The 26,808-nt window shown below is 41.9% G+C and overlaps 2 protein-coding genes across 2 annotated transcripts in view; both read right to left on the bottom strand.

Moving 5' to 3' along the window:
* Positions 1 to 19,831, bottom strand: part of foxo3b (forkhead box O3b) — a 40,293-nt gene extending 20,462 nt beyond the window's left edge. Inside the window, exons 1-2 of the mRNA XM_086167515.1 lie at positions 19,542 to 19,831; positions 18,454 to 19,179 (exon numbers count right to left, since the gene is read on the bottom strand). Of these exons, the coding sequence (XP_086023641.1) occupies positions 18,454 to 19,011 (558 nt within the window). The 5' untranslated portion in view covers positions 19,012 to 19,179; positions 19,542 to 19,831. The remainder of the gene's footprint in view (positions 1 to 18,453; positions 19,180 to 19,541) is intronic.
* Positions 19,832 to 23,617: 3,786 nt separating this feature from the next.
* Positions 23,618 to 26,808, bottom strand: part of afg1lb (AFG1 like ATPase b) — a 30,555-nt gene continuing 27,364 nt past the window's right edge. The window contains exons 12-14 of the mRNA XM_086167001.1: positions 24,617 to 24,724; positions 24,047 to 24,178; positions 23,618 to 23,895 (exon numbers count right to left, since the gene is read on the bottom strand). Coding sequence (XP_086023127.1) covers positions 23,836 to 23,895; positions 24,047 to 24,178; positions 24,617 to 24,724 — 300 coding nt within the window. The 3' untranslated portion in view covers positions 23,618 to 23,835. The remainder of the gene's footprint in view (positions 23,896 to 24,046; positions 24,179 to 24,616; positions 24,725 to 26,808) is intronic.

Raw genomic sequence — 26,808 nt, forward strand, 5'->3', positions numbered from 1 at the left:
AATACCCTGGCCTATTTCAAACAATGGCATCATTGGGCACATGCTGGATACACCAGTAAAAGACTACTTGATGACTCCACATTGGACTCTATGTTCTGTCCATTGTTTGCATGAGCCAACTGACTTGTGTGCTTTGCTTTATGTATGTGTGTGTCTATGTGAACATGTGTGCGCATGTGTGTGTGTGCATGTCAGTGAACGAGTGTATGAATATGAATCTTTTGTTGTTTTTAGCTTGGTTTTCCCCGAGTGCCCTGGAGTAAAAAGCCTGCTGTCTGTCTGGTGTACTGTTCTGCACTAAGTGGGTCAGTGGCTGGTTCAGTAAGAGGGTCAATTCGGACTAAAGTCACCCATTGAGTATGTATTTGTATGTGTATGCAGACTGGGTGTGGAAATATTGCCTACAATCACCATAATAGGTTCATAGCAAGGGCAGGGTTTGAAAGAGAAAATACAGAAATACAGAAAGCCAAACTACCAGGAATGTACTTTACCTCGTGTGGGTGGGGCGACATTTCGTATGTGATGAAGACTAATCTAAGAAATGACATGTCTCGAACAGAAGAAAACACAGACTCTTGTAAACAGACATGATGTGTGTGTAGAGAGACATAACAGTGTGTGTGGGGGGGGAGGGGGGTATACGCTATACACACATACAGGCAGTAGTGGGTGAAGAGGGAGTAGTAAAATGAAGTGTACATGACTTTATTTCACGCAGTCTGCCTCTCTAGCTATGTCTACTATGTGCAACGGCTAGGGACCACCACTTTTGGGGTGAGGGCATTTTAGGTGCATTGGTGTAAGCGTGTGTGTTTGTGTCTGCACTTAAGGGTAGAGTAAGCACTGTAGAAAAATTTGGGTTAGTGTGAATTATTCACCGGCGTGGTCGATTAAAGCAGGGCCATGCAGGCCCTTGTTCAGGCAGCAGACTCACGTTAAAGGCAAGAATGGGACATGTGGGGTTGCCGGTCTGCTCAGTGGTTATGTTGTGTCCATGAAGCAACCGACTTGCAGATAAGCAAGACATCCTCTATTTAGAAAAGTTTGAAGCTATTTACCTCTCTACCCGACTCTTCCCTTATTTAAAGAGAGAGAAACACCCTGCCTTTTTATGATGCACAGAGTTGTTGGTTTGGTTAGTGTGTATTTGGTTTACAAACACACTGTACTATTGTACTGCTGAGAGTAACACTGCACCCCATGTGACTCCTACCCCCCACCTACAGTCCTCTGCCCTCTCTGTTCCCCTCTACTCGCTCGCCTCTTCAACTTCCCTTCTTCTTTTTACCTCCCTGCTCTATTCCCTCTTTTCCAGTCCTGCTTCAAGTATCTTTGGGTCTAAAAGTTGGAAAGTAGCCAATTAACACAACAGCCGGTTCGCCAACCTGAGGTGGAGGAGGGGAGCAGAGCAGGCTCACATCGCTACACACTGACCTACATACATTTCCATCCAGCTGATTGAATACTACATTGAGGCCTCTGGCCAATCGCGAGCGGGGGTGGAGTGCTAGCCAGCCAATGGCTTGTGCTGTTCGGGGACAAGCTCTTGCACTGTCTCCATACAGTTTTCAGTAATCATACAGGAGCAGAGAGAAAAAGAGAGAAAGAGGGAGAAAGGGTGAGCCTGACAGACGAGTCACAGAAAAAGAGTAAAATAAAGAGACAGAAGGGGAGTGGCAAAGACACAGAAAATAGGAAGGGAGTGCATGGCGGCAAAAATGTGGCTCAGACAGACAGAAATAAATGATTGCTCCTTCTGCATTTGCAGTTGGCTTCCACATCTTCTAGCACAACCATTGTAGACTGACTGAAGGCTAATACTGGCTAAGGCTAGAGAGTGGATTAGTGCTCCGTATTTGTTGTTGCTTCTTTTCCCGGCCTGAGGTGCACTATCCACAATGTATGTTTCCTCATCCTGAGAAGTCTGTTTTGGACGGCAATGCTTTTAACCGACCACATCATAGTCTTAAATTGAAGTCGGATTTAAAGACATCTGTGTGCATTTGTTCATTTGTATCTAGGAAATTTACTTTTCAAGACTAATCTCCTTGGCAGTCAACTTTCTAGGGCTCTGGGGTTTTTAATGCAACATCAGCTCTTGAACCTGACCTGTCCACTTTTGGTAAAAGCCTCATGTATGGTGTGACAGTACGATGCATTTGTACAAAATTGATTTTGGAAGCTGACAGCTTTCACTTCGCTCAATACTATCTTTTATTCTTCTTTAAATTGATCAATACATTGAAATCTTTTTCTTTATCCGTCTCTTTTCATCATTTTGCTGAGATGGCAAAAAGGGAGGTAAAGGAAAAAAGTCAGCAAAACAATAAAAACGCAAAGAAAAGCAAAGTGAAAGAAAAAGGGGGCAGCAGGGAGGCGCGGTGAGGCAGTGTGAGACACACTAACCCATATTTAAAGACATGGAAGCCTATAGGGCTGCCACAACTGAGCCTGCACTCTGGAAATGATGGATTATGGGTGGGAGAGGGAAAGCAAAAAGCGATAATATGGTGCCAAGGGACATGATGGAGTTTAAATCATTGGATGTTGGAGACAAACACATTTGAGCACGCGCACACACACAAACACACACACACACACACACACACACACACACACACACACACACACACACACACACACACACACACACACACACACACACACACACACACACAAAGTTAAAGCCACATACTGTACATGTGCTCATATATTCATATGGAAATAATTCTCCCGTACTCTCATGCAAAATGAATATCTAGGCTACACATCCTGGTGCAGACATTCATATGCAAATACACAGCACTTTAATCAGACTAAAAGCTTTTCAACCAAAGAGTGATGTCACTGCACAGCAATAATCAACAAACCATTCCCAGAGGATCCAGTGGTCAGCAAAGGTCCATCTTACACTTGTGGTCCATAACCACCCCTCTACAAAAAACATGACACCTATCTCTATTTCACTGGAAAGCACAGCCAATCAAGGGTAATGGGAGTCCATGAATAATGCAAACATAATGCAAACTCAAGTGCTCGTATGAAAATGGATTCCTGACCAATAATGACCCGTCTGAAAAAAGAAAAAAGTAGCACTCATCTTGCTTAGTTCTCTCCACAATGAGCTACAGTGCTAATTATGCAATATTGTAAAAGTGAGAGGGGTGGAGGGCTGATTTCACCCTCCCAACTGAATGGTACTGGGGTCTCCTTAAAATAAGTGGTTGCCGTATCACAGAATAGAGACTCAAACTCTCTACAGCTTTTGGTTGTCAAGGTTGGTAACTTAGTCTGACCATCTGTGTTTCATTTTACCATCACTCGCACTTCATTTAGTAATTGGTTCGCAGAAGTATTCGAGCTCTGATCATTCATCACACACCCTGTTTTGTCACAAATGTGTGCAAGAAAAAAGAAAATTGAAGAATGTTACTTTATACCCTGTGGTATGATTTTTAATGCAGCCCTTCCATTTAGTTCTTAGAAACATCTCCACTTAAATGAGCTGTAATGGGCTCCAAACAACCAAGCAGTGAGCATGAAATGCAATATTACAGGTCCAAGTTGAATGAGTCATATAAGCATACCACCCCCTAAAATAGCAAACTTTAAACAACAGACAGGGAGGGCTTTAAGTGAAAAACATGCAGTGTTACCTAGTCACTCCTTACAAACAGCAGAACTGTATCAATTTATCTTTGTCAATATTTCTTATCTCATTTGAGTTAACATTTTCTTAAACGTCTTCTAATGATAAAGAACTTGCCTCAACTTGCCTTTTCTTTGTAACTGAAAGAATAAGGCTGTTTCGGAGGCAGTGACCTTAGCTTTATTTTCCTCTGAGTCCTCCTGCCCCTTAAAGTTTCCAACATTGTGGCAAGTTTTATTGAGGTCATGTGTTTTGTACTTGCATTTTATTTACTGCTTGAAACATGATTTTGCCGGTATCAACATCGATGATAACATCAGCAACAGATGCAATGAGTGCAGAGATTTAAATCACTGTGATGGTGAAGTATTTTTGGCTGAATTTCTCACAGTCTCATACAATTTGTAGAGTCGTTTAAAAAGACTGAAACACTGTAAGGTGGAACTACACATATTCATTGCTCACTTGACTCCAGATCACATGAGCTGTACACACCCTTCCCCCACCACCAATATGTTAAAAGAATGACAGAAAAGAAATAGGGAGATGGAGAGGGCAGAGGAAACGAGAGGCCACTTTCTTTCTCTCAGCTCTTGTGTGTAAAGTCTTCATGCGTCACAGGGGCCCTCCTCCACAGGGGAAAGTGGGAGAGAAAGTTTCGTTGTGGAGGAAAACTATGTCGATGTACATATTCTCTTCTCTGGGGGCACTTGTACAACAACAGCCAAGGCCAGGGCTTCCCTCCGCATTAGCCCAGCCCCCTCAGGATGCAGTACTACACAAGTGCCTGTATATTCACAGCACAAAGCACAAAGAATTCACTATGTAAGGGCCCACATTCAAATGCCAGGAGCCAAGTATGGAAATAAGGCATGTGTAGTTGAGAATGCCTTTCTGACGGGGAACTGCTTGCAATAAGCTCACGTGTGTGTGTGTGTGTGTGTGCGTGTGCGTGTGTGTGTGTGTTTACAGATGTTAAATACACATGCTGACACATACTTGTTTCCCTCCAGTTTTGCATGTGTATTTCTGTGTCAATTTGGCTTTCTATCCTTGCCCCTGAGCCTTTTTGAGATACTATGGGTCTTGAGGTCAGAATCTCTGAGTATCAATTTCTCACCAGCACAGAGGAATTGATGGACAGATGGCTCATTGCTCTTTGGCTGAGATGAAGGTCGCTGTGGGAACAGAGGGGAGTATCTACAAGTAGAGAGGAAACACACATGCATACACCCATAATGCTTACAAACACACACAGAGCAAAGATGAGGAGCAGATCAAGAGTTTGTGTAAAATAGTCCTGGCAAGAGCAGTGCCCTACGTGCCTTGGGCTTTTGAGTGATTTCATGCCCCCATAAGCAATGAAACACAGAGACCCAGACACACAGAGACACACAGTGGGTAGTCTTTCTGCCCAGCTATACACGTTAGATAAAAAATTAAGGCACGTGGTGAGTGATGGAGAAAAACATAGGAACAAAGACAAGCAATTGGACAACTCTCCTTGCAATGATGTGCATTTTAATAATGATTGGAAGTGGTCTGATGATTCTGTCATTTCACTCGATATAACGGGTGTGTATTTTACTTTTTTCTTTTGGCTTTTACAATCCAAACTCACCATTAATAATTCAGCAGGCTTTTGAGGCCTGAAAATCAGCGGTTTCTCCTGACCCCCGAATAGTCTTCAAAGGAGACACAAGAACAGGCAAGATTTTCACCATCTATCTCTAAAAGTCAAGCTGTTACTGAGTGTATCTTTGATGAAAATTCAGTCGATACTTCTGTTTCTTTAGAAATTTACTGCAAGGCGTTGTCTTATATTGTTGGAATCCAGAAGTGCAGTTGAATGTATGGATTCCAGCCACGGGTGTTAGAGTCAATTCTTCAAGACAATGTTGAGTTTTGGTGTGTTTGTCATCCACACACACGCTCCTTGTTCATTGAATATCAGTCATCATATTTGATTAAATTCATCGCCAAATTTCAATGCGAAAATCTTGACGAATATTAGTTTTAAACTCAAACCTATAAACAAAGTCCTTTCTTAAACCTGAGACCTGAACACTCAAGTGTTTCAGTTCTTTGAAGAGGGTGTTTCTATATACTATAAAGCTGATTTGAAAAAGCTTTACCAAACCCTGTAGGTTTTGTTGTGTGTTTGAATATGTGTAACCTTTTTTCCTTTTGTGTTGCCCGCCAGATATCCCAGCATGCTTTGTGAAGTGAGGTCAATCACACAAAATCTCAATTTGAGTATAAACAGGCCAATCGTATGATGTCATCAGTTCATTTGTCGTATGACAAAACTGTTGCAGAAGAGTGTGTAAATGATCTCTTAGACATTCTTTCTTCTCCCATATTCAAATACTAGACAGTAAAATTTCGTAACAAGCATTAATGTACATAGGTAATGTATTTTCCCTCCAGCGACACCCCACCCAGTAAAGACCGTTGTAACTGTATCTTTACAAACGGAGAAAGGAGGTCTGTACACTCACTCAGTTCTTCATCTTATATATGGCCAGCTGGTTCAGGGATTTGACCTCTTAACCTTGGTCACATATTCTTAATGTACCACCTATGTTTTAAACCCTGAAATTAAATGCTGCACCCTCCTGTTGAATTTCAGAAAAGACAAATATGTTGGAGAATGTGCAAGAGGTTCATTGGTTTCAGCACAATCTGTCCAGTTGAACATAGAGTGCAGGTTTGTGGGTGAGAGGTCCACCACAAACAATTCTCTCTGGGTTACGGGGACAGCAGTCAAGTTCGGACCTTTCCCTTCGTCAGCTTGAGATAGATATGCCCCAGACCACAACCCTGGAGTCAGATTTCCCCACCTCCACACTCTCAAGACCTGAGATCACTTGCAAGATTATTCTGTCAGCTCATCAGCTCTGAAGTAAAGCAAATAAAACTTGTTTGATTATTTGACTAAAGCTCAGGTTAGTTTGTGTGCTGCTGGCAAACACACAGGGGCAAACTTATTAGAGTGACCTGTACCCGTTGCTGTGCTCTGCAGGCACATCTGCTGACCCTTATCACACCCCCACTACTCTTTTATAAAACCCAGGTGTGCAAACACAAAGGTTTACCTTCGCCTCATAAACGATAACAGTTAAAACGATAGGTGAAATGAAAAGGAGATAGGCCCAGCGAGTGATCACTTAATCTGAGTTGAGATTTGGCCTACTATTTCGTCTTGAAGAGGACAAATAGTCGAATAGACAAATAGAAGAATAAGTTGATAATTTTTGCTTTGGTAGAGTGTAATTTAGGAACCTATCTATTTTTCAAAAATGCATGCTTTCAGGGTGAAAAAGATCCACTATCTGCTTACTAATCAGGAAGAAAACTTTGAATACTGATACAAGAGTCCACATGGATGGACAAAACAAAATGAGATGTTTTCATTTCATTATGCTAAAGGTTCAATTGTATGATGCACCCCATGTTTTACAGGTATCAAATGAAATACTTTCATTCACTTTAGATTAGTATCAGTCCAATGTAAGGTAAATATAAAATGAGTGCCTCTGGTCGGAGTGCATCAGAAAAGTGTAACACCAACCTGCAATTTCTGGAGGAAATAAGCAATGTTTCACAAAAAAAAAAAAAAATTAACTACAGCTGGATGGTGTCCCCTGTGAAAAAGATCATATAACCACCACTTTTCATTTTTTTTTAAGAAATCAGGTTTGTGATGGAAATATATCAATCTTTTAATTTACCTATTTGAAATGAACAATAAATCACAATGCCTCGAAAAAAATTTTTTTTTTGCTTTACTAGTTTTCATCTAGTGAGATTCATCCAAACTATTTGTCCATAATTTAGACAAAGGTATTAATTAATGTATCATTCTTAGAGCTGCTGGTTTGATGATATTTTGATAAAATCTAGCTGTTTCATTGGTGTTATCAGGTGCAAAAATATTACAAGATTTTCTAACAAAATCAAAACGATCCTTCCTAAAAAGATATGATGGGACTAAGTGCATTACCGGAGAGAAATACAAATACAAAAGGCTGACAATGTACAGCAAATATTAATCACACCCTTGCAGTAAATAACTAAAAATATGCTCTGCAAAAAGAATATCCTACAATCTATCTTCTGTGAGCAGCAGCATCGACCTTCAGAGCACCATGGTTTATACTTAACAATAGCTTTATCCAAGTAAGCTGCCTCTAACACACACACACACACACACGCACACACACACACAAACATACACACACACACACACACACAAGCTCACACACATCTTTGAAGTCAAGGGCCAGTTGTGACTTCATCAGTGGTAGGATTAGTGCTAAGAGGCTAGAGAGTGTGAGACATCGTACGCAATGAAACCCCAGCCAGCTCTACATTTTTAGTAAAGATGTTGCCATGGGGACATTGTGGGAACTATTATCAGATACCCGAAGGAACTGAAAACACCATTCCCTTATTTTAATGATCCATGAAAGGATGTGGAACATTAGCACCCTGCCTGCGTACAGCAAAACATCGCATTTGTGTAATACATACCAGAAATGGAGACACCTTGCATGTGTGACTGGCCTATGGGATTTCACAAAGACAAGAGAATTCTGTGCGTGTCCAGATATGAAGCATGCAGTTTGAACAGGTGGCTGGCAGGTGGATGGCACTGTCAGCCATTGAATATCAAATCTCGGAGTGATGCCAATGGGATTGGAAAGGTTCCAGGAATAACTTGAGAGTATATATTATGTAAAACTGAACAGTGAAAAAAACACAACTCTTTCACTGGACATAAAAAGTAATAGAATAGTAATAGAAAATTAATATATCTGTTAATAAGAAATCCATCTGTTTATTAGAGGTTCACACAATGGGGAGGTCTCAAATGTAAATATTTCTCAATTAATCACAATCATAGCAGTGCTAAGTACCAATGTTTGAACCCATATTTCCCATGGAGCGCGGCGATTAAACACAGAGATAATATATTACCCACCCCAACAATACATCATAATCACTGTTAAGAGGCATTCCATTCTGTGATTCACATATTTGTTCGCACATAAATGTTTGCAAACATACACACACACACACAGACGCAGGAGGATTAGCTCAATTTAGCCAGGGCAATGGCTTCCAAAACAGTTAATCTAACATAATCCTAGTTTAATCTGCAGTCATCAATCTGAACTATCCCTGACTGAGAAGGAAGGGTATAAGTAGATCGAGGGGGAGGGAAGGGGAGGGGAGGGTGGTTTCAAGAGCAAGATAGAGGAATGCAAAAATTGACTTTAATATGCTATAATATGACTGCAGCCTCTCCTCCCCTCCCCCCATCTCTACTTCATTTCTTCTTCTGTCTCCCTCCTTTGACACAGAAAGCTTTATTGTACTGAATTAATTGTTAATCAGGAAGAATAGCTCCGCTCATCCTTTGGAGACTCAGCGATGCAGATAGGTGGAGTGGCATAATTGAAAGAGACAGGCTCAGAAAAAAAACAAATTAAAGTTTAAAAGCTAAGAGTGGAACTGGAGACCCAAATCTGAAATGAAAACTTAAAATCAGCTGCAGGCAGATGACTTTTGATGGACTCTGAATAGAGATGGAATTCAGTTGGTTCTTTGTGTTTGTGTGTGTGTGTGTGTGGGGGGGGGGTTACAGAAGAGGAGAAGGCAGAGAGGCAAGGGGGCCCACTTCAGCAATGTGGTTATCGGAGAAACTGAGAAGCAAGGTCAAAATGAGAAGCATGTGCTATGCTCTGCTATGCTATGCTATGCTGCTCTGCGCTGCGGGTGTGTGTCTTCAGGGAGGGGTGATATGTTTAGTGGGTTACTCTGTTATCAGCTGTCACCCAAACTGTACATCCAAAAGTTGACAAGTTATCAGTTACTATGGAGACAAGTAAGTAACATTCATCCCTTTGGCTGCTGACACAAATATCCTGCATATATGTCTCCTGATGTGTAAGCCTCAGACAAACACAAACACACACACACCCAAATATACACACCATGACAAAGGCAGCATGGAAGAACTGCTCTATTTCCAATCACAAAATAAATGAAAAGTAAATAAATAACTTTCCATCACTCAGAAAGTAAAACCAACAAAATAAACTTCAGGTCTTTATCTCATTTTGGAAGGTGCAACACTGACAGGTAGCGGGAAAGATACAACTTGAAGACAAATAATGACTGGTCTACATATACGTGTCTTTAGTCATATTTCCAGCATACAGACAAAACTGAGCTCATGCTTTAATATAAGTCAGCTATAATCTTATTTACTCAATTGTTAAATGTATAAGTAAGAAAACTTATAAAAAGCCAATTTCGTTTTGAAGAAGTGCATTTGCAAAAATACATTTTTGATGGACCAATGTGAACTAAGGGTATTATGTGCAATTCCTGGTTTCCTTCATTTTCTTATTCATTTATGGCTGAAGCCGACAGGCACTTTGTCTTGTAGGAACATGTTAGTGACATGATTTTCCAGTCAAACCAGTAGTTCCATATTTTGTCTGACATATCTATAATTTTACTGCTCCACCTTACTGATCCTGCAAGCCAGAAGTGTTCTTTGCTTAACCTCTTTCAAAGAGGTCAAAGATCAACTACAGAATAGTAAAGCCCCAGCATGGTCTTTGTACGCACACTGCCGACAAATGCTGCTCATGAAATACAATAAAGCAGGAAAAGCTGAATATTCCTCCGTAAAGCACAGTCCGAAAGAATCAATGTTGTGTGCTTGTCCTCCATGTAGTAGGACAGCTATCCTTTTCATGTATCCCTTTAGATTTTTGTTTTACATTTCTTTTTGTCAATGCAAGGCACCCCTTGCTTCCCACCCAACATGTACTTTTGGCAGCTCTTGATGGTGACGTTTACATTCTGCCAGACAGTTTACTTCAGTTATCTTGCTGGAACACTGGTCATGCACCCACACTTGGCAAGGATCTGTGTAATCTGATCGCTAAGTAGTATTCTTGAAATGTAGCTCTTACATTTTAGAACTTTAAGAATACCACCAAAAGCTTCAGTCATGTATGATTTTCTAAACGAACAACAACAAACAAAGTAGCTTATGTTATACTGATTCTGTCACCCTGGTTATCCTTTTCTTTCAGTCTTTTTGAGACAAAATCATCTCAAGTCATCCGTGCCAGAGTCAAAAACTTGCGCTAAGCATACAAACACACAAAAATTGACCACCAAGAGCATTGATTTCAAAAACCTGTATTCCATACCAGTAAAGGTACATGAAAGAGAATACTGTCTTCAATGAAACAAAATGAAACTCCTGTGAGCTTTTCTGTCATCCTGCAATTATCTGGGTGTTAGGCCAACCAATCCGGGACTTTCTCACACAAAACATTCCCTTCACCATACCAAAAACATAAAAATAAAAATGGACAGCTGTGGACACAAACCCAGACAATCTCAATGCACTTGCTAGTCTAAAACTAGCCGGGATTCGCAATGCACTCTGTACATGAGACACAAGTATTTGTATCTTCGATGTTATCACAGACTTGAATTGTGCAGACAGCTGGTGTCTGTTGTTAAATGTGTGCATCTATGTCATCCAAATACTGACCCCTCACAAAACAGAAAACATATAAATAATCCTTTGACCTGACTGCCCTCCACTATTATTACTGTGCACAGCTTTTCTAAGAACTCTGGTACTTCAGAAACCAACACTACACAACCGAGCCACATTGAGGTTTGAAAACTATTAATTTCTTCTACAATCTGCATGATTTCCAAGCAACGACTGCAATGTGGCCAAGGTGTCTGAAGCGTTCCACAAAACACTACATGTTTTACATGAAGCAACAGAAAGACAAGGAACAGAGTCAAGAGAGCACGAAGTGTGAAAATTCCTAGATTTATCTCCATTCATTAAAGACCACAACAGATTGCTGTTGTTCAAATGGGAAGCAGCCAACTGCAGGGGGACAGCTTGTTCTTGCTCACCACAGTGTTTTACATCCAGACAAATGAGGGAGCTGGCAAGAAAATAATGAGGGATGGTGAGGGAGAAGGAGAGAGACGGCAAAGGGAAGTGAGGAATTTTTGCGACGAAAGAGAGACAGACATTGAGTAAGAGGGAAAGCCTTTAGCCATGAAAAGCTCTTAAAAATTAATAGTGATCCCAATTCCTCCCAAGTGCATTGAATAATTGAGAGGGTTCTTTGAGCCGGGCAGATCCCGTGTTGTGTGACATGGCGGTGAGGTTAGGGACGCAAGGAGTGAGGAAAGAAAGAGTAAAGATTTTCTGTCTTGTCTATAGTTCTTATAAGACTTTTGTGCAAAGATGGAGACATGCAAGTAAATACATGAGCGCCGCAGGTAAGGCACTGTACTTTGTTGGCGAGACTATGACATTTATGGTTTGCATTTCACAAATGGGAGATAGTTGCTTACTGTTGATCACAAAGCCACCTCCATTGAGAAATATTTCTCTGACTATGGTTTGGAATAACTGGACTGTCTTGCACACTGCCCTAAAATCACCCCCATCAATTATCCCAAGAATGAAGTCAACCACTGACTTCAGGCCAGACTGTTTATCATCCCTCGGTCACTTCTGTCTCCAATATCAAATTACGAAAATCTCTGTCTGAGTGTCATATTTTTGAAATGAAACGTAAATATGCATTTGACTGCACGATTCGTCTGTCACGGTCTTTTTTGTTACGTAGCGTCATTCTACAGTGTAAAAAATCTCAACTGGCAGTTACAAAGGCTAAAAACAGTAATGTGCCCATTGTTGAGCAATAGAACCAGAATAGAGCCTGGGGGTTTTCTGTCATGCAGACATGGAGGGGTGCCTTGAGCCGGTGGGTTCCCATAACCCAGTGCCCCTTTAGCCTCACACACCCTCAAACTACTCTATTGGGAGTCACAGCCAGAGGGCAGTTGTATTACAGCATTTTAAAGCAAAGCTTGTTAATTTACTTGTTCAGCTCCCCCCCATTCCTCTCCTCCTACTATCGTCATGCTCCCCAACCCTCTCCACTCCTTGTTTTATTGCTTTTTGCTTCAGTTCCTACAGCTTGGCACGGGGCCAGCTCCATCTGAGAGGCCTCCTGATTATGTTCTGAGTACCTGAGTGCACGTGCGCGTGTACACACACACACACACACACACACACACACATATACATCCACATACGCATGCATGCACACACGCACACACACACATTCCCAGTTATTCATTTATTTTCTACACTGGCCATTCATCGGGTTTTCAGATGATGTTGTAGGTCTGCTGTAAGAATAAATCAAAAAGAATTATAAAATGATTTATGGAAAACAAGGACATCGTATCACTTGCAAAGACCTTATCTGTCTCTGCACTGATGGACAGGCAACGAAAGGACCAGTATTATTTTTTTTTCTTTTCTGACACCCCCATCCCTTGTGTCCACCCTGTCTAACCCCGATAGGAAAAATAAATAATTTTAACTCTTTCAGTGTGTGCTGAACCATTAAAATGATAACAAACATGTCTGGTGGCCTTTCCTATATACCTTCGTACAAAGACATATTGGTAGAATGGCAGAAGACAGCCCAATAGCCTTTGTTAGTATGGTGTTTAAGTGTAAGTGTTTGTAATGGGTTTATATGTGAAGATTTGTGGGCTCTTTATGGCATGACAAATCAGATGGCAAAATTTAAACTTCTGTTGTTAGAAGTGGAGATAAAAGACAGCAGATAGGATGAATGTAGGATAATAAGGCCCCAAACCAGTATTCTGCTTGATTCTGTCCCAAACCCGGATAAATGCAGAGGGTTGTGTCAGGGAGAGCATCTGATTCAAAACCTGTACCAAACTATATACGTGAATCAAACCTATCATTTTCAAACTGGATTAGTCGAGGCCGAGGTTGACAATGACTGCCAGCGATGCTGAAAACCTTCAGAGTACCGGTGAAAATTGGGCTAATGTGGGTCGAAGAAGGTGAGGAGGAAGAAGCTTCCTAAGGCAAAGAGAAAAGGGGAAAAGCAAGAGGCTAGGACTGAGGGTAGGGACGTTGAATCTTGGGACTTTTACAGGAAAATTTGCTTGACATGATACAAAGAAGGAAAGTGGCTATACTGTGTGTCCAAGAGACCAGGTGGAAAGGTAGCAAGTTTGAAGATTTAAGGCTATGAAGCGGGATTTAGGTTGTTTTATTATGGGAAGAGAAAATGAGTAGGAGTTATTTTGAAGGAATAGTGTGTTGGGAATTATCTTGAAGTGAAAGAGAGGGATCGAGTGATGAGTCTGACGTTAGAAATGTAACTGTAGTTATTCCTGTGTAAGTTAGATGAAATGATACGAAATATCCCCAGAGGTGGGGTAGTAATCGGAGCAGACTTCAACGGACATGTTGGCGCAGGCAACAAAGGTGATGAAGAAAAGATTGACAGGATGGGAAAAACGTGCAGCAGGTTCAGGTGATTAAGGATAGAGAGTCAAATGTATTGACAGGTGGCAGAAGTGTAATGGGAAGATGAAAAAAGTCATTTGAAGAGCTGATCAACATATATTAATGAGAGGGATTGAAGAGTAGAGGAGGAAACTGTTGTGGACCATGACATAACAGATATTGGCCAAGGTGAAGTGAGGAGGGCCTTAAAAAGGATGGAAATTTGATGGCAGTGGGATGGCGGTTTGTCCTGATAATATATCTGTGAAGGAAGTGTCTAGCAGAGGTGGAGGTTTTTACTTGATAGTTCAACAGAACCTTAGAGGGTGAAAGTATCCCTGAGGAGTAAAGAACAAATGTGCTGGTACCGAGTTTTAAGCCAAGGGCATTTTAAGACTATGATGTTTGCAGATGACATTGCGATAGGTGGTGAGAGCAGGGAGTGAGTGGAGGAAAATCTAGAGAGGTGGAGGTATGCCCTGAAAAGGACAGGAATTAAGTTTAGCTGCAAGACAGAATACATGCATGAGAATGAGAGGGACCAATGTGGTATGATGAGGCTATGAGGAATAAAGATAAAGAAGGTAGAGGATTTTATGTATCGAGGGACAACCATCCAGAGTAATAGAGAGTGTGGAAAAGAGGTGAAGAAACTTATGCAAGCAGGCTGAAACGGGTAGGGAAACTGTCAGGTGAGGAAAAAAAAGAATATCAGCAAGAAAGAAAAGAAAGTTATAGACCAGCTGGTGTGACCAGCAATGCTGTATGATTTGGAAACAGTGGTGGTGAGGAAAAGAGAGGAAGCAGAGCTGGGGGTAATGGAGATAAAGAGGATGGATAGCAGCAAATGTTTTATGTTTTGGATATTAAGTCAGAGGCCACACTGAGATGGTTCGGACATGTACAGACGAAAGATAATGAATATCGGAGCAGACGGATGCTGATGTTGGAACTGCCAAGCCGGAGCCCTCTCAGAAGAACTACGGAGAAATTCATGGATGGAGTGAAAAAGACATGAAGTTAGTTGGTCTGAGAGTGAGGAGGATGCAGAGGAATGAAAAACCAACTGATATTAGGTCAAATAAACAACATTTTTACAGAAACTACTCTCAAGCTGAAAGGCCAATGACAAAGTAATTTTTGACGTGCATATCGTTTAAGACCTACGGCAGAGACTTGCCGTCACGAACCCATGCGATAAGTTTGAACATGACCAGGCAGAGATACTGTATATGTCTGTACATGTTCATCTACATTGGGAATGTGCTAAGTTTAAAAACATACAGTAGTGCCACAGCTGTCAGCCTTACCTATGTTAACCAGACGTGAGTAAATTGCAACTGTGAGTATGTGTAAGACTGTTTGAGTATCATAACCTTAAATGAGAATATGACAGCTGTGTGTGTATTTTTGAGGAGTGTCAGTTGTGTGACATAACTTGATCCGGACTCACGATGGTCAGTGACGAGGAGAAGGCAGCCGGAGACAGCAGGGTTAAGTAACATCAGAGTGCAAGGTTCAGTGCAGCCAAGAGCAGCGTACATACATAGAGGCACAAATATGCAAACAAATAGACATGCACGCATCACGAATTCACACACAGTCTCGTCTACGTGCGCATAACTACACACGGGTGCACCTAATCTTCTTGTTATGCAAAGTCGCACAAATGAGATGACACACAAACGCACACAAGCATGCACATACAGAGATCCCCTCTGCCCCCCAGCGCACATTTCAGCTGTTCCTGAACAAGACCTGCCCCTCTTGGGCAGAAATCCAGTTGGAAATGAACTCCAACACAGGCAATAATGATCTGTGAGACCCAAAAAATCTTCAACAGAAACAATGTAGCATTGTACTTTGATTTTGTTTGCCATGACTTCCGTGACTAGTGCTAAATTGTGTATTATTAAAAGAAAATGAAAACACATTATGTGAAATAACAGTAAAAATAACAGTTGGATCATGGCTTACAAGTCTCAAAACTGCCCTCATGTTATGACTTATTGCCTCAACCTAATTTCACCAGATTTAATATTTTTTGACAAAGATATAGAGTGACGTAAGTGGGAACCTGGGAGAGAAACTCAGGAGGATTACAACGATTTGCTCAGCAAATGTCCTCGACAAAGGCGCCCCGACTGAATGAAACTGTCTGCATTCAAACTCGACTCTTTGCGGAGGTGAAATTTAAGAGACGAGCTGGAATTGGAGAAGCTACGGTGCTTTGAATATATCCCTATCCTGAGATACTCCTCCAAACAACTGCTTCTAAACTTTGCCTTTGGTTTCATTAGGCCTTTTCTAAAAACCAAACTGAAGTGCCAAATACTAAGCCCTCTGTCTTCATGTTTGTAGCAGTCACCCTACAGAAAAGTGCTAATGACTAACATGTAATTCTTTAACAGTCACACAGCTGTGTATGACTTCGGACCATTTAATGAAGAGTCTGATATGACAACTTAAAAAGGTTGTGTGCTGTAAGAGGAATTATTGACAGACCATGCGTAACACAAAACCACCAACAGCCTGACCCTCATGCCCGAAATTCCTGGAGTAACAGTCCTGCATGGTGACAGTGAACCTGGCCTTGACTTGGTGGGGCTAGACACACAGGCCAGCTCTTTTCTCCTCACTGAAGCGTATCACATCACAAAACTTGAGAAGCCCTGACGAAATACGCTCTATAGGCCCCATGCCTCATGGGACTGGTCCCTCGGCCTCCGAGGGGTGTTTATCTTTGCTCTCTGACCTTCTCAGCCTCCTCTGGCTCTTTTTCGCAGGCCCGCTATGTGTGTTGGGTGACCAGATCAATGGCTTTAAAAGTAGCTGCACTCTTTAACAGTTCATCCAAACTTGCCACCAAACACTAGTTATGTAATTCCCACATGGCATGGCAACCGACCTTGGCAGATGCGTACCTGACTGACAGATCCCTGCCAAGGTTTACATAACAAACAGGGTACAGAGCTGAGCCCCTGTGGACACTGTGACACGGCAACAAAGGGGGCTTCTAATTTTGAATGCGAAAATATGAAAAGATACAACCTGCGCTCTCGATGATTCCTCAGTAATTGAGATTTTAGCCTTAAGGAAAGGGGCTTCTCAGGATTCACATCTATCCACAGAGTACTGTTGTTATTTCCAAATAGCTGACTACATTTACTTGTGTTATTTCAATTCTGTGGGCAGATTTTAACGTCAGCGCTTTGACATTTTGTTGGAGCTATTAAAACGTAATACAGTTTTGATCGCGTTCTAGGTATTTCTTTCTTTAAAGTTAGTAAGAGAGAAGCCAGAACTATGTCTGTGAACCTGTTCTCCAGTGTTGGGCAGTGGAATTTGTAACAACAAGGATGAAATTCTCTCCAAAAGGCAAGGGAGCTCATTCTCCTAGGAGAACGGCGCTCTTCAGCCACCGCTTGTCATTTAACTGCCCGACCAGTCGACAACGGATTCAGTCAAGAATTTCACTGAAGTTGAAGATGAACTTGCAGAAAATGTAGCACGTCTGTGGCCACAGAGACCGGTTCAGCTTCAACTATGAGAAAGGCAAAGGCTTTCCAAAGCAGCGTGTAAGCTGCTGTAAGCTCGTCCCGAGGGATGGGGGGAGCAGCTTACAACAAGGTAGCTTATGAATGGGAAAGAGTGAGAAAGAATTGCCCGTGTTAAAAAAAAAAAAGTGATAAAGAAACAATTACACCGATTGCATTTTGATCAAGTTACTTCTTTAAAATGTCTACTTGGGAAAGAATTTAAATTTAAAAAAAGTAAACAAGCTTCATTTGAGTGAGAAATTTAAGTTCTTGTTCAATCTCTAGTTATAACCTCTTTGCTTTGTTATCCTTCTAATGGATTAGTTGCTGTTCAGTAAAACTGGCTTATGTAATTGTATCATTCTCTGAGCTCTTAAATGAGAGTTGTCACTCAAAATAGGCCACTGTGTTTCCAGACAAACCGGTTACAACGTCTCCGCTTTAATTCCACCCATGTGACTGGCAGTGGCCAAACAACTCATTGGAGAGCGCGAACAAAGAAGTTGCCTTGAATTTAACAACATATGGACTATCCACAATATTTTTCTCTCTGTGTAATTATGTGTAGGCCGTCGAACCTTGTGCTGTTTTTAGAGACTAATGAGCCTGATAAAACCTTGTGATTTTATGTTTCTGGTAACAGATCAGTAATTTCCATTACAAGGATGTGCAGGCCTAATGAGAGCCAGACTTTCCAAACAGACCTCGCTTGTGTGTGTTTGTGTGTGTGTGTGTATGTGTGTGTGTGTGCGTGTGAGTCGCGCACGCGCAAACGTCATTGGTTCACAAGCCACATGCATTTTGTTATTGTTTTGATGGAGGAAGAAGGTGGGTGGTGGGTCCATCCTTACCTTCCATCCTGCAGAGCTGTTGCTGTCGCCTTTGTCTTTGAAATATGGGATGGATCTCACCATCCAGTCGTAAATTTGGGACAGGGTCAGCCTCTTGTCCGGCGCGCTTTCGATTGCTTTGGTAATGAGATCGGCATAGGAGAGGTTCCCCCACGCGTTGCGGCGAGAGGATGCCTTCCTCGGGGTCTGCTGCGCGGCTATGCTCCCGGGGGTCAGAGCTCCGGAGGTGGCCGTCGGGGAGTGCGAGGAGAGCGGGGAGCCTGCGCTCTCCTGGCCGGGGGAGGAGAGGGCGCTATCGGCCAACGGGCTGCTGCTGTTCTGGTCCTCTGTCGCCACGCCGGAACCATTGACACTGTGGGCTGTAGGGGTAGAACTGTCCTCTTCATCATCCTCCTCCTCGGGTATGATATCTGTGTCATTGCTCTCCGGTTTCACGGCGTTGGAATCCGGTCGTGGCAGCGGCCAGGTGCACGACCTGGGCCGCTTTTGAGGCTCGAAATCCGGGTCGATGACCACGTCGAGTAACGGGAGGGGGTCAGGGAGCGGAGCCTCGGCCATTGTCTGCCGGTGCAGTGACAATTGCGTCGCCGCTGCTTTACAACAGAGTTATAACACAAGAAATGGAGAGCTGTCAAAGTCGCATCCCATGAATGCGCGCTCCCGTTCTTTGTTGCTATTCCACAACTGAGAGTTCCAACGGCGCCGAAGGAAACTTAGTTTTAGCGCCTGTTGAGGACAGGAAAGACACATTTAACACACTCGGTGGGGTGTAAGTGAAGGCGCAGCTTGGACACGTCCCACAAAATACACGAATGTCAAAAGATCTATCACAGATGTGACACAATTGGACAAACCACTTCCTTTAGCATCCAAATCGAGCATTTCACTTCAGCACCCTCACAATTCTATCGCCACTTCTCTTTAACTGGACCGCTACACCAAACTCGTTCTTGCATAAGAGTCGAATCCATCCACTAAAGATCAATGGCTGCGCGCAAAGTACTTGCTCATCTCACGGGGGTGGGAATGGGGGGTAGACGTCTAAAGACGGGGGAATTTGACGTTTTAAATGAACAAAAAAAAAATACCTTGCAAATCACTGTCGCGCCGTGCAATGTAAACTCGAGGTGACTAGATCCTGAAACGTCCACTTGGATGTCCAGGTGGCATCTTAAAGCTTGTCTCTCTCACTCCTGAGCTGCACGCTGATGGGATTGACGCAGGGGGAAGTCAGTGTCGATGTGGAATAAGACTGCCACCTCACTCTGACTTACTACTGTATCTAGATTTGCTGTGCGCTCAGCGACGCACACACACACACACACATACACACACACATACATACACACAAGCATGCAAGTCGCTCAAGGTCCAGCCCCCTAAGCATGGGATCGCCTTTTAAAGAGACACCGCAGCTCCGGTCCTCCACCGGCTGCCCTCGCCCGGGACGCGTCCTGACATGTAGTGGCAAATTCCCCCCCTCCCCAACCCAACACCCCCATCCCGGGGGGAGGGGCAGGTGGGAGAGCCAGTAAAGCAGATTCACAAATAATATTCTGGGGGTCATTTAGCGGCACAGAGGTGATTTATGTGTGTTTTGATACCTATTTGTGACAGTAGATATTTACGCGCGCCACAGGCTTACGCTCGACAACCCCGTTTGGATGGGTGACGCCTGTCAGTCCACGCAAGACGCGCCCCCTTCCACGAGTCCGCTCCTCTTGGTCCGTGGATGACGTCAATCCGCATATTGGCCTAAAAGGAGGGAAGAGAGGTTTTCATCCTCTGAAGTGATGCTCTGGACTCCCCTCCTCCCTCCATCCTTCTGCGCCTTGGCTGGATCATAACAACCTCGTCCGCGTCTCCTTTGTTTGAGCTGCTTTGCACATCCACCTGCGCGGGTGCTCGCGGGTCTGTGCAGGAATGCGCGTTCACAGAGGATCATGACACTTTCATTTACGCCATGAGAGCAGGCAATAATACATATATGTTGGTGTATTTATAAGGCAGTCTGGTGGGACATGATAACGGCAGTCAGGGGTTTGTACTGTCCAGGACAACAGGAGACAGTCAGTGACAATGTGTGATCGTTTTTGTTCCCTTCACATAAAAGGGAATTCCTGATGCAGCAGATTTTCTCCTGCAGAGAACTAAAGATTTAACTGCTCACTGAATGTATAGAGGGAGGTCGGGCTTTTCTGAGCATGTGTCTACGCAGAGACAATATCCCGTCAATCAAATTTCTTTCCTCATATGATAAAGAATCTCCAATAACATCCTCTCACAGATTCAATGTAACCCACATGTTGAATATTTTCATTTGCACTTGTACTTTTTTTTCTTGTGCAGTGCCATGTTGTTTTAAATGTGTTTCATAAGTTCAAGATGCCTCCTGGAAGAAATGCATCATACAAATAGATTACAATTGCCTCTGGTGGTCATCAGGTTAACCATAGCATCCATTCTGATTTATTCTTAAACAAATGACACACATACAAGTTACCTTCCATTCCATCTGACTCATGGAGTTGAATCCTTATTTACATCATTTAGTTGGGTCTGAATGCAAGCACTGTTGTGTGCGTGTGTGTCTTTTTTACACCAACAACCATTCTTTTCCTTTTAAATTAAAAAAAACTGTCAAATGTGCGTTGGCTTAAAACAGCGTCGTATCTTGTAATAAGATATTAGTTTATGTGGCCATCCTTTAATATTGTTTAGGGAAAATGACTCTGTGCCAACATATGTCAGCCCCCAGGGCAAAATCTTTTCTCTCTGCCTTAGGAAGCTTCTTCCTCCTCACCTTCTTCGACCCACATTAGCCCAATCTTTAGATTGCACAAACAGTAAACTTTTACTTTTTTTTTTTTGTCAAGTAGACCCTCTGATGTTCTCTTTATATCAGGGCAATATCTGAAACATATTCAGGAGAGAACAGATTATCCAGGATTTCCCTAGTTTCACTCCTACCTGCTTCATTAAACCAGTTTGTGCATGTACAGTAGAAATGAAAGTCATTCCTAGTGTACATGACAATATATCAAAGTATGAAGGTCCCATATTTACTGTCTACCTTGTACGAGAGGGCATAGAGACTATTTTCCAGAGAGCATGGAGACTATAACTACCCATCTAAATTGGCATGAATCATCCGGTTCAGACTAGCAGAAAACATGTCAGCCATCTCTGTCTGTGTCTGTTATTCCTCCCAAACAGCAGATGGTCCAATTGCATTCAGAGTCTTGGCTGTACTGCACAACAGGTATTTCTTTCACTAAGTTATTGTGGCACGAACGTGAACCTGGACACACACAGGAATTGTATTTTTAAGCATTAACCACTGCAACTTCAATTTCCATTATATTTATTCGTGTTCAGTCTTGTGCCAGGATTCTGGGCACTTGGTACCAACACAGTATCAAAAGTAATTGTCTTTGTCAAGCTATGGTAGGTGCTGCTTGCTGTTTTGACGGTTTGCCAGGGGTGACTGGCTCAGGCTGGAGAGGCGCACCGAGATGACCTCACCCTCGGAGGAAGGAGCTAACGAACCTCACAGCGTTCGGTTGCCCTCTGCTGCCATCGACAGTGTAATGGCGGAAGAACACCACAAAACTACCTACTTCATAATAATTTATCCTTTAGTAACCTCCATTGGGAAATTTCGTTCTCTGCAATTAACCCATCATGGATGAACCATGAGCCGTAGGCTGACGTCCACCAGTGCCAGGAGAGCAGTTAGAGGTTCAGTATTTTGCTCAAAAACACTTTGACACACAAGGAGGAGCCGGGAATCATGGAATGTTCGGTTCCAAAGATGTTTCCCCATCTCCTGTGCCACGCCGCCCCCAAATCCATCCATCCATTCATTATCTACCCCAGATCCTGCAGTCGGGGCCACGGGGATGAATCCAATCCAATATATTCTCAAGTTCCTTGAATAACTGGTTTCTGTTGTTCTGCCATCAGGTCTGTTCTTTGACACCAAGCTAAGCCTGCTTTATTATACGTGTACTTTGAGGAAATCATAGAAGTGCTCAAAGGCACTAATAACATTGCCTATTTACAAAATTAAAAAAAAATCTTTCATTTGCTCTCCTTATGTTTATTCTCCTCTCTCACACTTGCTAACTTCATGTCCTCTTTCACTAAATCTATGAATCTCCTCAGTCTTCCTCTAGGCCCCCTGCATGGCAGTTCCAACCTCAGCATCCTTCTAACAAAACATTCACTCGCTCTCAATACATGACCAAAGCCTTTCAGCCCAGCCTTTCTAACTTTATCTCCAAGACATCTAACATGTCTCTCTGACAAACCTATTCCTGATCCTATCCATCCTCATTTTACCAAAGAGAACCTCAACATCTTCATCTCTGCTACCTCCAGCTCTGCTTTCCACTTTTTTCTCAGTGCCACTATCTTTAAACCATACGGCATCATTTGTCTCACCATGTCTTGTGTCTGCTGAATCATATATGTGTGAAAGTGCAAAATGTATAGGTTATTGAATTATATCTAAATGTACTACCTTGTATTTACATCTTTTTACTAAAGTAAATGAATGGCATAAGAACGTGTCCATTCAATCAGAAACGGATGACTCCCTGACTTGTTAAAATGGGTGTGTGCTGATGTACACAATTAAAAAATAAATATAGTTGATGCATTACTTAGGTGAATTGTACAGTATTTCTTCCATTGTAGTGTGAACATGTAGCCCCTCATCATCTTTACTCTGAGTTGTGCGAGACTGCAAAAAAGATAAAGAAACTACAGGCACCTCCCATCTCAAGTCGAAGTCAAGAGACCAGAATTGATGGTTGAAAAAAAAACAAGAGCCTTATGGCTACAACATGTTAATGCCATAGAATATTAGCAACCTCCCTATTTTATATATTTAAGGGGTAACTTTTTTTCCATAAAATCAAAAATAGCCATACAAAACTTTACCATCCTCATAATTGACCCACTAGATGGCAGTAGTCAACCGCTGTGGATGGTGTCATTCTATATAACGTGAATAAACGCGTTTGCTTCTTGTTCAGACAGAGGGAGTATATGTATGTTTTTAAATAAAAGGGTAACTCACAAAAGAAGGCAACAATAGCCAAAAAAGTGTGAATGTCCAAAATGTAAGATGATAGAAAATCAGACGAAACGGTGAATGCATCATCCCAAATGTTTTTTTTTTATTTTTCAAGTAAATTTACTGCAGGAAAAAAAATAGAATAATATATTTATTCATTATTTATACCGCTTATCGTGCACAAAGGGGTCTGGAGTCCATCCCAACTGTCATTTGGTGGGACGTAGGTTACATCCTGAGCCGGTCCACAGTAATTCACAGGGTCACATATACAGGCATTCAGACATTCACTTCCTCATTCACACATCTGGGTGATTTAAGGTTGGAGGTGCTGCCACTGTGCCATCCCATATACATTTCTGTATTTCAGAAACATTGACACATACAATGTCCCACCATTACGTCCAAAAATACCATACCTTTATATTTAATTAATTGACACACTTCGACACACAAGGAGGAGCTGGGAATCAAACCAGGAATGTTCGGTTCCAAGGAGGGTCAGTCTACCGTTTTTAGGGTGTTTCTCTCTCCCTGCACCCAGTACATCTCCGTCTGCATTTCTATCAGTCTGGAGACTGTCCTCTGGAAGGCAAAGATCTCCTCCTCACCTGTAAAGAGGGTCAAGCGCTCTGCCGCCTCCTAGAGAAACACAGAGTACAGTGACAACATCGATGTCAACTATCAATAAATGTGAACTATTCTGCAACTCAATGAAGAGAACATTAAAAAGCAGCAATTTCAAAAATCTATATATACGCCTGAAAATAAGTTTTCTTACATCCTGGCAAAATAATCGTCTCTTATTTTATTTTTATTTTTATTTGGTATGGTGGCATTAAACATGCAATTCATTAAACATGCAACACTTGACAATATTGACCTTGGATTTTTTCGTTCATTTTTTTTTCCAAAGATGGTTACTCCATTTTTCACTATTAACATGACGTATCGTTATTTATTACTTTGCATCTTTTTTGATGAATGGATTGCTAGACAGTTTGGTTCTTCACAGCACCAACATCTGAAACAACCTCAAATGACTGTCAAATGTTGCTGTGGAAGGTATGATATCATTACCTCGCTGAGGCCGAGGTCATCCAGCAGCTGTTGGTCCCTTTCATTGTCTCCTCCAGAGTGGATAAACAGCTGGTCTAAAGGAGCTGCTGCTAGTAGCACCACTCTAACCTGAGGTCAACATAGGAAAACAAAATTGTTTGCAAAGAAAACTTCTTAGATGATGAAACATGAATGGCTGGATCCTAAGCCTGAGGCCAAGTGGTGTACGGACTGATGTCCTTCCAAGACTATCACATTATTCATCTTCATCTGAATCAAATCAAGACATCCCTACATGTACTTGTGGCATGGGTAATAGATAGCTCATAGTGATCATTAATCCTTAATTGTACATAAATGAAATTACTAAATTAAAGCGATTTGATTCAAGATTGGGTCCTTTTATGCTCTTAAAAATAACATATTTTCACCGATGAATGTAAAAGATTCCCCAAATAAGAAAAAAGTCAGCATGATCCAAGGTGGGTGAGATGTGAGTTTAAAACACATCCAAATGTTTGATTGGAGAAAGTGGTGTTCAGTAATTAAAATACTTAAATCAGTCAAAACTAAATAGATTAATACATATGAATTAATAAATAATGCATTTATTTAATTAAGCGCTTTGATTAACTTTTTTCTTTTTAGTTGTAGTTTTTAGATTTGGGATGACTTTCATCTTGGTTTAATTGTATGTCATCACTGGTTTTTGGACCGAATCGATGTGAAGATGCTGTGTATGTTCAACACCAGGGTATAACATTGGTTCAGATAAACTTGATGATTAAACAACAAATGGCTTATTATCACTTAAGTGTTTAACTTGTGCACCTTTTCAAACTTGATATTATTGCAAATGTGTAACCTAAGATATGTTTACTTTACTGGTGATTCCTGATGGGTCAAAAGTAAGGATTTGAATTTGTTCAAAAAATATATTCACCCTTGTTTCACTTGTTCAGGAAGTGGAAGTGGTTGACAAACAACATTTTCTTTCTGTCTCAATAATAATAGACTGATCCAGTACAGTAATATCTATGTACACTGTAGGTAATGTGTAATTTATTATTTTAATTTAAGGTATGCTATTATTAAAAACCAGCAGTGAAGCAGTTTACATTCAGTGTTTGACAAAAGCTTTAATTTTTATTGGTCATCTGCAGTTTAGTCAAATATTGCACTAAATCTTATTTGCAACTGGGGTTAAAGACTTGTAGCAGGGTTCACTGTTTTCCCTTGAGCTTTCACAAGAAAGCTCCGTGGGAGCCAAATAAACATCCCACCCCCAAAAACCAACAACTAAACAGTGTACTATACATTTGTTCAGCAAGCAGACTTTTATTTTTTATTTTCAATGTGAGTTCCACTGAAGTGACATTTCATACAGATATGGAACTTGTAGCTTCTAAAAAACGAGTCAACCCCCACCGCTGTGTATTTTATCAGAATGTCAACATATATTGCAGTTGGAAGCAACACATCTTCTTCCGCTTCTCCTTTTGGCTTTTCCCTTCAGGGGTCGCCACAGCGAATCAACTTTCTCCATGTGACCCTCTGTAACCTCTTCTCTCACACCAACTACCTTCATATCTTCTCTCACTACGTCCATAAATCTTCTCTTTGGTCTTCCTCGAGACCTCCTGCCTGGCAGCTCCAATTCCACCATCCATCTACCGATATTCACTATCCCTCCTCTGTACATGACCGAACCATCTCAGTCTGGCTTCTCTGACCTTCTCTCCAAACCATCTAACATGTGCTGTTCCTCTGATAGCCTCATTCCTGATCCTATCCATCCCGGTCACTCCCAAAGAGAACCTCAACATCCTCATCTCTGCAACCTCTAGTTCTGCCTGCTGTCTTTTGGTCATTGTAACAGTTTCTAGTCCATACATCATCGCTGGTCTCACCACTGTCCTGTACACCTTTCCTTTCATTCTGGCTGATAGTCTTCTATCACATAGTACCCCTGACACTTTTCCCCACCCATTCCAACCTGCACGAACCCGTCTCTTCACCTCTTTTCCACACTCTCCATTGCTCAGGACTGCTGACCCCAAGTACACAAAATCCTCCAATTTCTTGATCTCCACTCCCTGTAGCCTCACCGTTCCACCCGAGTTCCTCCCACACACACACACATATACTCTGTCTTGCTGCGACTAACTTTCATTCCTCTCCTTTCCAGCACATACCTCCACCTCTCTAGAGTT

The sequence above is a fragment of the Fistularia commersonii genome, chromosome 20 (assembly GCF_037954325.1).
Source record: "Fistularia commersonii isolate RoL2024-O1a breed Wild chromosome 20, RoL_Fcom_v1.0, whole genome shotgun sequence".
NCBI classification, from domain to species: Eukaryota; Metazoa; Chordata; class Actinopteri; order Syngnathiformes; family Fistulariidae; genus Fistularia; species Fistularia commersonii.